Consider the following 11,624-nt stretch of genomic DNA (forward strand, 5'->3'; position numbering starts at 1 on the left):
TAGAAAAGCCCCAGCTGTCGACAGACTAGCGTAGGCTACATTAAAAAATCATGTCAGGCACGCTTGACATAGGATTGGTACCAGAAGTGAAGTTGCACCGTACAGCAGAACAATTTTAATCAGACATGAGTACATTTATCAGTATCAAAACCGTTTAATATACTTGCCAAGCCATGCCGAGAGGACAACTTGCAGCATGCAATTATTCATGAATGCTGTATAGAATTAAATGCCTTTAACCCGCCATTGCTTAAGTCACGAGGAGCTCCGCCTTGTGGCAGGCAGGGAAACTCATGATTTACAGACCCGTTACGCCATCTGCTGGCCACTTTGGGTAACTGCAGGTTTAATTCAGGGTTTCTAGGAACCGAAAATGGAACCGTTCTGGTACCGGAACCGAAACGAAGGAACCGGAAATGGAACCGGAACCGAAAATTGTCAATCAATACCCAGGCCTACACACACACACACACACACACACACACACACACACACACACACACACACACACACACACACACACACACACACACACACAGACACACTCGCATGCGCGCACACACACACACAAACACGCACACACACAAGCATGCAACACACAAACAACACACACACACACACAGGGGCGCATAGCATAAGCATATGAAATACAATTTCGCCGGTGTGAAAAGTCACACACACACACACACACACACACACACACACACACACACACACACACACACACACACACACACACACACACACACACACAAACACACACACACACACACACACACACACACACACCAAGCCTGATAATATGGGGTTGTCAACGGCTAATAATGGAAGGACAATGGTGCTAAATTAGACGTAGCCGTAGATTGTAGGTGTGTCTAATGGTAAGTGTTCTTTTACAGAGGAGATTTCGGGCATTTATAAATGTAAGTGTCTGCTTCTGAGCAGAGGATTTGATTTATGGGAAAAAAAGTTCCACCATAGAAATTACTCATTCAAGAATAGTTGGAGTTGTTTCGTACTCGGAACTTTACAGCATACAGGCTAAGATGTAGCGGTGAGACAGAAGCAGTTTGTCTATCTCACAGTAGGGACACATACACACAAATTTGCAAACTTTGCCATTCATTCCTATGAGAGAGGCGAAGGCAAGCGATGGCAAGCGAAAGCAAGCGAACAGGAGCGAAGCGAAGCGAAATTATTAAAGAAAGTTTAATGTTATGCAAATGAGGAGCGAATTCGCCTGCCGCGGCCCAATCAAATCAACAACATAACTGTTCCATTTCATTTGATTCGCTGCGACGACCTGATGACAGTTGGATTTCGCCTCTCTTCGCTTTGCTTGCTTCGCCTCCTATGTGTCCCTACCGTCAGTCTTGTTTAAACAAATCAAAGGGAAAGCAAGAGAAAAGAAGAACGGAGGATAACTGGAGTAGGGCACCAGTCTCCTTCCTTTCTCCTTTTCCTTTACAGTACTTCCTCAACTAACCTTAGTGATCTCTGTCTTTGTTACTCCCGTCACTGATGCCCTGAACTGAGAGGAGCAGGAGAGCGACAGAGGTACACTGAAGGGCAAGGGTGAGAGAAGATGATGACGGAGAATGTGAGGAGAAAAAACAAGAACTAGAGTAGCAGGAAACGAGAGGAAGAGGAGAGCAGAGCAGGCTGGCTTTACATAAATAGGAAAAAGATATAGATGTGCACCCTGAAAGCTGGAGAGCTTATGAAGCATGGGGCGATAACAGGAGCGTGACTAACTGAGTTTGTGATGTCTGAGGGCGTTAGAAGCTCCACCGAATCACTTCACCTTCTTATGTGTCTCTCTGTCTCCCATGGTGCTTTGCGCTATAGCCAACCTTCCATCACACCACCACCACCTGCCTGCCTATCTTCACACCCCTTAGGCCCCCTTTTCTCATCAGTACACTCTACAGTTCATGGACGAGGCGACGGAACTAATGCATGAAATGGTGGTGGCTCGGGGTGAAATTGGGAGCCAGGAGGACATACTGTATGGGTGGAAGTCTGTGACGGCAGCGCCCTACGCTCCCACATGAAGTTTCTAAATGTGACAATGGCCCCATTTACATGAGACGTTTAATTCAGAATTAACTCCATTTAATTCTGAATCAAACTTAATTCCGCTTTGAAAACATCATGCAAAGACTTCGCAATTCGGAATCAAATGAAAGTGCAATGTAAACTCGACAGAACTATTTACTTCTTCTTAACTATTAATTCGGAATTAAAACCATCATGTAAACAAAGCCATTGTAGGTATTCATCATGCAGACATTTTTGGTGCCCACTACTACGGCAGATGTGCAAAGGACTACCCAAGGCCGACACACATAACTTACAGAGCAGTTGGTTAAATCTAGTCGAACAGGAATCACCACAAGACAAACCCTACATCTTGCAATCATCTTGTGATCTTGCAATCACTCTGTAACCACCGGCATTCATCTCAAGCCACTTTCAGATTACATCAAGATATGCTGAGGTGGTAAACTCATAGATGGACAGGCCTACTTTACTTTACTTTACTTTACTTTACTTGTTCAGGACATTGCACATTAATGAACATATACATACATGTACATATATGTAAACATGCCAGATTGTAGCCCAAGGGCTAATTTCCATCTGGTGTCCAATAGGCAGGCTAGATGTTTACAAGCAATAGACTTTAAGATAAGACAGACTGTTAGTAACAAAGAAATAAAACCCACTACAGAAGCGAAAGGCATGCATGTAAATAAAAGGAAAAGAGAAAAGAAAAAGGTCCCAAAAAATAGGGCCATGTGTTATGTGAGTGTGTGTGTGCGTGTGTGCGTGTACGCTGTGTAGAGGCTCAGACCATCAGTGTGAACATGTTTGTTGGGCTCGAAGCCACTTTTTATATTCCATCTTAAAGGTGGCTAAAGAGGGACATTCCCTTATATGCAGAGGAATAGAGTTCCATAATATGCCGCCTTTAGTAGATAATGCGTTTTGACTGAAAGAGGTTTTCCTGAAAGGAATCTCTACATCTTTATTGACCACTGCTCGAGTTACTCGTGTTTGACGATATTTTATAAAATCCTGTAAACAAGGTGGCGCCAGGCCATGCAAAGTCTTATAAAGAAGACAGCTATAGGAGAATTTACAGAAATTGTCAAAACTCAATAGGTTGTACTTATCTAAAATGTTACAATGATGGTATGAAAGAGGTTTTTTATCTAAAATTTTAAGTGCTTTTTTAAATAAACTCTCCACTGGTTTGAGAGTAGTGGATCCCACCATGGTCCAGCTAGTAATGCAATAGCTTAGGTGAGAAAATATCATTGCATGCAAGTATGTCAGAGCAGCACTATTTGATATAGCACCTCTTATGTGCCTGAAGTTGTAGAGATTAAATTTTATTTTTTTTGTTATCATTTTTATATGTTTTTTAAAAGAAAGATTGGAGTCTAGAATGACTCCTAGATATTTAAAATCTGTGACTACTTCTAGCTGTTCACTACCAAGAGTAACCCCAGGCTGACACAGTCCAGGGGAAGGTTGCTTAGAAAAATACAAACAAACCGTTTTCTTTGCATTCAGAATAAGGCATGATTTCTCTAGCCATGTTCGTATGTGTGTAAGAGCTGTAGAGAGTACACTTGCTGCTTCAACAGGGGTTTTAGCTTGGGTGAAGATGACTGTGTCATCAGCATAGAGCTGAATATTAACATGTGGACAATGCTCAGGTAAGTCATTAATATAGAGAGAAAATAAAAGAGGCCCCAAAATGGACCCTTGGGGGACCCCTACTGGGCAGTTGATGAAGGTGGACCTTGAACCTTCGACCATGGTACATTGTTCTCTATTTGTTAAGTATGAATGGAACCATGATCTAGCTTTAGCAGAGAAATTAAAATGAATTAATTTTGATAATAAAACATTGTGATTGACCGTATCAAATGCTCGTTTTAAGTCCAAGAATACGGCACCAACACACCCATTTTTATCTAGATGGCATTTGTTCATTTCCATAAACATGGTCAGTGCAGTGTCAGTAGAATGGTTAGGGCGAAACCCAAACTGCATTGGATGCAGGGGTGTTTGACTATTACTGAGAAAAGCAATGATTTGTTTAGAGACCCATTTTTCAATGATTTTTGAAATGACAGGTAATATGCTGATTGGTCTATAGTTGTTCATGTCAGTTTTGTCGCCTGCTTTAAATACAGGGGTGACAGTAGCCAGTTTCCATGCCTTAGGGACAGTGGAAGTTTCTATAGATAAGTTAATAATGTGTGTGAGTGGGGGTGCAAGTGCCTCTTTGTGAAGTTTCAGAAAGTTAGTATCAAGACCATGAACATCCCTGGCTTTAGAGTTATTCAAGGCTGCTATGATCTTGATGGTATCCTGTTCTGTGATTTTCTGGATTTTAAAATGATTGTCATTGTCAATGTGATCACCCAACAAATCAGAGCCCTCAGTGATTGTGAACTGCTTGACCAAATCATGTATAGATTCAACAAAAAAAGAGTTAAGCTCTTGACACAGGACAGCAGGATCACTTTCTAGTTGATTATTAATTTTTAATTGTAGTCCTTTTATTTCCTGTTTAGGACATTTCCCTGTCAATTTGTTAATGTTTTGCCATATTTTCTTCCCATCTCCTTTGGCATTGTCTATTATTTGAATAAAAAAATTTGCCTTGGCTTTTCGTAACTCTAATGTTACTTTATTTCTGGCCCTAGTGAAATTCATCCTATCTGTGTTAAGCCCAGATTTAATTGACTTTTTAAGGAGAAGGTCCCTTTGTCTTATTAATTGTGAACATTCAGAATTAAACCAGGGCACAGAGTTGGGATTCCTCTTTGCATTGCGCCCCCTCCTGGAAAAAGAGAGCACTACTTCTTTTATCTTTGAGAGGAATAAATCACCGCCAGTGTTCGCGTCTTTACAGGCCAGGAGAACATTCCAATCCACATTTTGCAACACATTGTCCACATTTTCATTTTGATTAGTGGGAATGAACATATTTGCAGGCCTATTTTTCTGGGAGTGAAGTTTGTCTGCTCGTTTAAGCTTCCTGGTAAAAAATAGGTCAGAGAGACCTGTTAATAGATTATGGGTGTTGGAGATTCTCTCCGGTTTATTGGTAAACAGAAGATCAATTGTAGACTGTGTGTTGCATGTAATCCTAGTGGAGTTTTTTATCAGCTGCGTGAGATTAAAATAATCAGTTACATCTTTAAGTTTTTTCCTGCCGTGTTTGTTTTCCCAGTTGACATTAAAATCGCCAAAGAGGAGAAGCTCCCGTTTATGATTACATGACGCAAGGACTGTTTTCAGTTGATCATAAAATTCAGGACCAGCTGTGGGTTTGCGATAGACGCAGATTACAGTTAATGACATCTCCCGAGAGAGGTGTATGTCCACTCCAACACATTCAAGTGAAATACCACTAGGAAAATTTCTCTCATTACACTTGAGATTATTTTTAACATACATGAGGACTCCCCCTCCCCTCCCCTGCCCCCTGTCTTTTCTAAAAGTAATATACTCAGGTAATGAGACCGCTGCTTCTGGCGAGGAGCCAGTGAGCCATGTTTCCGTTAACCCCATGAAATCAACATTAGAATTACACAATAAGTGTTCGATTTGTTCCCTCTTAGGGACCAGGCTTCGAACATTTAAAAACCCACCAAATAACCCCCCCTTTTTAAAAACTGGATCCCATATAGTCCTCGCCTGGTTTAGAGTCCTAAAAAGTTTAAACTTTTTATATTTACGCAACACTGGGTTTCGAGTCCTACGTGCCGTTACATTAGACACTGGAGGTGGTGAGAGAGCGTCCTGTTGCAACGTCAATGTTCCGTTGGTTGGACCGCCAGTCAGGCCGGGGCTGACTGGAATCCTCTGCGCCTCCCTTGAGCTGTTGCATACGGCCAACACCGAGGCAGGAGAACCGATTGGCGATATTACCCTCCGCATGGGACGCACCATCCTACCACCGCCAGGCGCCAGGGCCGCTCCGATGGTGCTGGAGGCGAGTGCTTCCGTGGTAGTCTGGCGCCCTCCCAGCGCAGCGTTGATGCGCTGCGGCGAATGCCGTTGTTCATCCAATCGCCCCAACAGACCCCCAGGCGAAGCCAAGGCCGCTCCGTCGGCTCCTTCGATGGTTGCCAGGCGCCGCCCTCCTGTCACGAAGCTGGTGCGAAACGGCAACTCCTGATGTTCGACCACTGGTTCCCCCGACATCCTCCAATCTTGCATAGCCGGCCAAGGTGGTACAGCTGCATTTGACATCAGCCACTGGACGGGGCACAGTCGCATAGGCCAGGTAGCCAGGTAGCCAGTGGAGCCCCAGCTCTGGAATCCAGGCTCCCTTAGCAGAGTTGGGTATGCCATATGCCCGGCTCCCTGGGTCAGCAAGATAGAGTACGCCGCCAGCGTTAGCGCACCAGCTGCCGGAGTGGTAGCTGGCCATGCCGGTTGCTGTTGCTGCGTTGGCCACTGTGTGTGGGTTGGGAGTTGCACCTGCCGCGGAGCAAAGTTTGTTTGTGTGTTGTTCAGGGGTTGTGGCCCCGGGTTGATCTCCACATCTCCAGCCAACAAAACCATGAAAGCCAGGTATAAAAGTCCCACTCCCACTTTACTGGCTGATTTTACATGTCCGTTTCGCGTGGATGGAGCCCTGGCTCGCCCATTGTTCAGGTAGGCAGAGTACAGGAGGAACTGGCTTCCATAGGTTCGCACGCGAGTTTTAAGGACGGATAGACGTGGCCGTGTGGTTAGTAAGACTAGACATAATATAAAAACAGTGTTAGCAAACCACTTGGAGGATAGCGATGACCTTTGAGTGATTTTAGCCGTGTTAGACAGCACACACGGAGCACCTGCCGACACGCGTGTGTGCTCGGCAGCCATCTTCCTTCCAACTTCCTCAAACTCAAACTACTGTGTACCAGCTTTACCTGTGTATAACACAGTGGGGACCTTTTGTGCATTTTTTATGAGGCTTATATTCATGAGACTGACAGATGTACAGTATGATGCATTCATGAAGTACGTGAGGCGACAAGGTGATCTAAGCACTTTGAGTTACATGCCTTGTATGACACAGTGCTATACAAATACAATTATTATTATTATTATTATTATTTGGGCATTTATCTGGTTAAATTTCACAGTTTGTGCATTTCATTTGGAATGCTGAATGTGGCACAGAATTGTAAACATCCCTATCCAGGTTGCCCACCACTGTCCATAAGCCATATTCAATTTTCAGATGACTAAGCAAATTTTTGGTGCGCATAAGTGGCTTGAATATTCATTTGACCATTATGACCGTAATCTTTATGATAGCATTAAACCCTACAGGGTTTATGGAGTTCAATTAAAACTTCATGGTGGAGATTTCAATAGCTGCCCACTGCTGTCTGGTTGAAGAATGGAACCCCTTTGAATCAGCTGCTTATGGGATCCTCTTTTACAATCTCTCAATGAAATACACGCTACATTATTTCATATTAAAGGCTTCATTTCCTCGGAAGCCACTTAATACGATGGGTCACTCTGATATGAAAATGCAATCAGCATGAAAAACACTGCACATGCTGCAAAAATATTTTCATCAATGTTCAAGGTTCAAGATGATGGTATGACAGTCGCACAGATTTGTTTTTTTTAATGGTTCCACATCTTCCCTCACTGTTTTTAAAGTGCTTTGGGTTATTGATTTTAGAGGATGTGGTTTGTGTGTGTGTGTGTGTGTGTGTGTGTGTGTGTGTGTGTGTGTGTGTGTGTGTGTGTGTGTGTGTGTGTGTGTGTGTGTGTGTGTGTGTGTGTGTGTGTGTGTGTGTGTGTGTTGTGTGTGGTGGGGGTTGGTGTATGTGTCTCCTGGCAGCTACTATCTACATACTTTAACTCTGTGGCCTTCCTTCCCTCGTCTTTGTACGCAGGTGCGAGGAGTGAAGGGCGTCTTCCTGGCCAATCAGAAGGTGGATGGCAAGGTCACGACCCTCATCACCTACAACAAGGGGCGGGACTGGGAGCCCCTGGCCCCACCCACCACAGACATGAATGGCAAACCAATGACATGCAAGCTGGTAAGGAATGCAAATGTCACACACTCTCTACTAAGTTTTATGTTACATACAGTACGTGTACACCCAGACACAAATATGCACACAAACACACATTCCAATACATTCACACACACAACCCACTTCTCACACACTGTGGTGAAGGAGAAGCAGATTACTCCATCCCACCACACACGTCCACAATATTTTTTTCCGTAAAATGATGTGCATGTATGTACCGTACCAATGTGCATGCATACACAATCCACTTCACAAACAAAAACACACCATACTCAGGGTCATTCACATAAAATGTGTTGGAACTCAGCATGACACTTTGACACAGTTCTCCAGCAATTAAATACGACTGAATTAAATTATCTCTGATGTTTATGTGGGGTTAAGGACGCTTTTGCAGGTGGGTGGGAGAGCGGGGGCAGCGTCATGCGGTGCAGTTCAAGGGAAGGCAGGCGGAGCTAACACGCCGCTGAATATTCACACGGGGCCGAGGTGCCCTCTAAGTCATCCGGCTGACTTTTATGGCGGCCGCGTAGATGAGTTATCGCTCCCGCCAGACTAACCGTGAAAAGGATTGTGAGAAAGTGGAGGACAGATAGACACACGGGCATGCATGCACACACACACATACACTCGCGCGCACTCTCTCATGCACACATGCACGCAAGCAATCACACACACACACACAGAGACACACACAGACACAGACACACACACACAAAAGTAAACAGACAAATATGCACACACAACAACACACACACACAAACACACATACACTCATGCACTCACGCACGCACACACAGACGCACACACACACACACACACACATACACACACACAGGCACCATTTAAAGCAATGATTCATCCATAGACACAAAGGGAGAGAAAGAGGAGCCCACACTCTGTCACCCATAAACACAGCTCTCTGTGGATTAACAGATACATCAGCTCCTAATAAGACAGCCACAACATGCATACACACATAGAAATACATATACAGTACACACACACACACACACAACAGTACACCACAAATGCAGACAGAAAAGAGTTACTGTATGAATTATCCCCAACGTTCGCACACACACACACACACACACACACACACACACACACACACACACACACACACACACACACACACACACACACACACACACACACACACACACACACACACACACGCACGCACGCACAGACACACACACACACACACACAGACAGACACACACACACACACATGCACGCACGCACAGACACACACACGCAAGCATGCACGCACAGACACACACACGCACGCACGCACGCACGCACGCACGCACACACACACACACACACACACACACACACACACACACACTCCATCATTAATGACTAAGAGATAGATGGTAAGATTTTTCAAATTCACAACTACATCTACATCATACAGTACCTACAGGTTCCAAATAAAATCAATGTGTGACAGTGCACGTATGACTGCTTATTGATTGTGTGTATTAATGTGGAATATTGTGTTTGTGTTGTGTCTCTCTGCGGTGTGTGTGGGTGTGTGTGGGTGTGTGAGATCCCATGGGAGTGTATATGCGCGCATGTTTGCGTATGCAAATTTGCTAATGTCACCCGAAAGTTGTTGTTGGTGAGACATGCAATGACATCGTGTTCCACTTGCAAACTGTGTGTGTGTGAGTGGAGTGTGTGTGAGTGTGCGTGCGAGCGTGTGTGTGTGTGTGTTTGTGTGTTTGTGTGAGAGAGAGAGCAAGAGAGAGAGGCCGCATTAGAGGAAAGGATAATTGATAGAAAGAGAGAGAGAAAGAGAGGGAGAGATAGATAGATAGAGAGATGGAGAGAGAGTCAGTAAGAGAGAGAGAGAGTTGAGTAATAACATCCTGGCGGTGAGTGGCGAGCGTAATAATGGAGGCTGATGGAGAGCATGTGTGGCTTATAGATTAATGTGTCCAATCACGGCGTCTAATTCACTGCCGCTGCATAAAGTTGGGTGTAGCGCAGGCAACACAAAGTAGACCCAAATTGCTTTTCCCGCCATGTGATTTATTGTTTAGTAGCACGAGCAGAGGGGGTTACATTGCAGCCGATTTGATATTGTAGTCCGTGTATGTGTGTGTGTGTGTGTGTGTGTGTGTGTGTGTGTGTGTGTGTGTGTGTGTGTGTGTGTGTGTGTGTGTGTGTGTGTGTGTGTGTGTGTGTGTGTGTGTGTGTGATAGTGTGTGTGTGATATTGTGTGTGCGTGTGTGTGTATTTATGTGTGTTGTTGTAAGATGCCATCTGTAGAGATGCAGAGGTCGTTTGGTGCGTATCTATCAGCGTACGAGGGGACACTTAGGGAAAATTATTCAGGAGAAGGTTGAATTAAAGACAAACTCCTCCAATTAGACCATTTTTTGTTTTCTTTCTCTCGCTTTCTCCCTTTCTTTCTTTCCCTCTCTCCCTCCCTTTAATCTCTCTCCTCTTGCTTCACACGGTCCTGCTGTGTTATGTCACATACCCACGACTACATAGACATTCATACACGGAGTACACACTAATACACTGTATGTGCATACGCATATAGTACACTATGCTCTCTATGCTGTGTTCACACCTTGCATTTACAGTGCGTATGACAACAACATATGTTTTGTGAAATGTATCTGAAGTTTAACTTTTGATCAAGACCAGGATTTTCACTTTTCACACAGAGTGTGTAGCATGGATGTGTGTGTGTGTGTGTGTAGTGTGTGTGTGCGTGTGCGTGTGCGTGTGCGTGTGCGTGTGCGTGTGTGTGTGTGTGTGTGTGTGTGTGTGTGTGTGTGTGTGTGCGCGCGCGCGTGTGCGTGTGTGCGCGTGTGTGCGTGTGTGTGCATGTGTGATTGCATGCATGATGCATTTGCATGTGCTATGTGTTTGCGGGAAAGGCAAAGACAGTTTGGGTACATAAGCTGTATGCATTTCTGTATGTCATTTGTGTATTTCTTCTTTTTTTGAACCAGCCTGACTGTCAGCTGCATCTCCATCTGCGCTGGGCGGACAACCCCTACGTTTCCGGAACGGTCCACACCAAAGACTCAGCCCCCGGCCTCATCATGGGCGCAGGTTGGTGAAAGTGAAAAGTGCCACTGTGAAAATCCCATCATCATTGCAACACAACCGCACCACAGTGCACACCACAACATTGCATTCATCCCTCAGCGATGCCCAGCAAAGAAGCAATATGGACTGAGGCGCCATACTCAGGGTACCTCAGCAGGGGACTGACAGCTTTCGCCAGGCCCAGGACTGTCATCTGAAAGGGCCCTCTACATTACAATGTAATTGGGACCCAATTCTGGGCCCCCTATCTACCTGAGCCTCGGACAACATACCGGTTTGTCCCCCCTTGTCAGCAGGCCTGTACCTCAGTCATGGAGTAAGATAGAGGAGAGAGCACTGGTTATTCCCTCCCCCACCCAGTGGTGTGCACAGACTCTTTACTTTTTGGGGGTCAGGAGCTTAAGGTGGAGTGGATCTTCCGGCTGCCTTTCTAGACTGTAGAGCAGGGGTATTCAATGT

At 44.8% G+C, this 11,624-nt stretch overlaps 1 protein-coding gene across 1 annotated transcript in view; it reads left to right on the top strand.

The window, feature by feature from the left end:
- The window catches only part of sorcs2 (sortilin-related VPS10 domain containing receptor 2), a 417,025-nt gene that overhangs the window by 364,211 nt on the left and 41,190 nt on the right, over nucleotides 1-11,624 (top strand). Inside the window, exons 10-11 of the mRNA XM_063187064.1 lie at nucleotides 7,938-8,084; nucleotides 11,066-11,168. Coding sequence (XP_063043134.1) covers nucleotides 7,938-8,084; nucleotides 11,066-11,168 — 250 coding nt within the window. The remainder of the gene's footprint in view (nucleotides 1-7,937; nucleotides 8,085-11,065; nucleotides 11,169-11,624) is intronic.

The sequence above is a fragment of the Engraulis encrasicolus genome, chromosome 21 (assembly GCF_034702125.1).
Source record: "Engraulis encrasicolus isolate BLACKSEA-1 chromosome 21, IST_EnEncr_1.0, whole genome shotgun sequence".
NCBI lineage: Eukaryota > Metazoa > Chordata > Actinopteri > Clupeiformes > Engraulidae > Engraulis > Engraulis encrasicolus.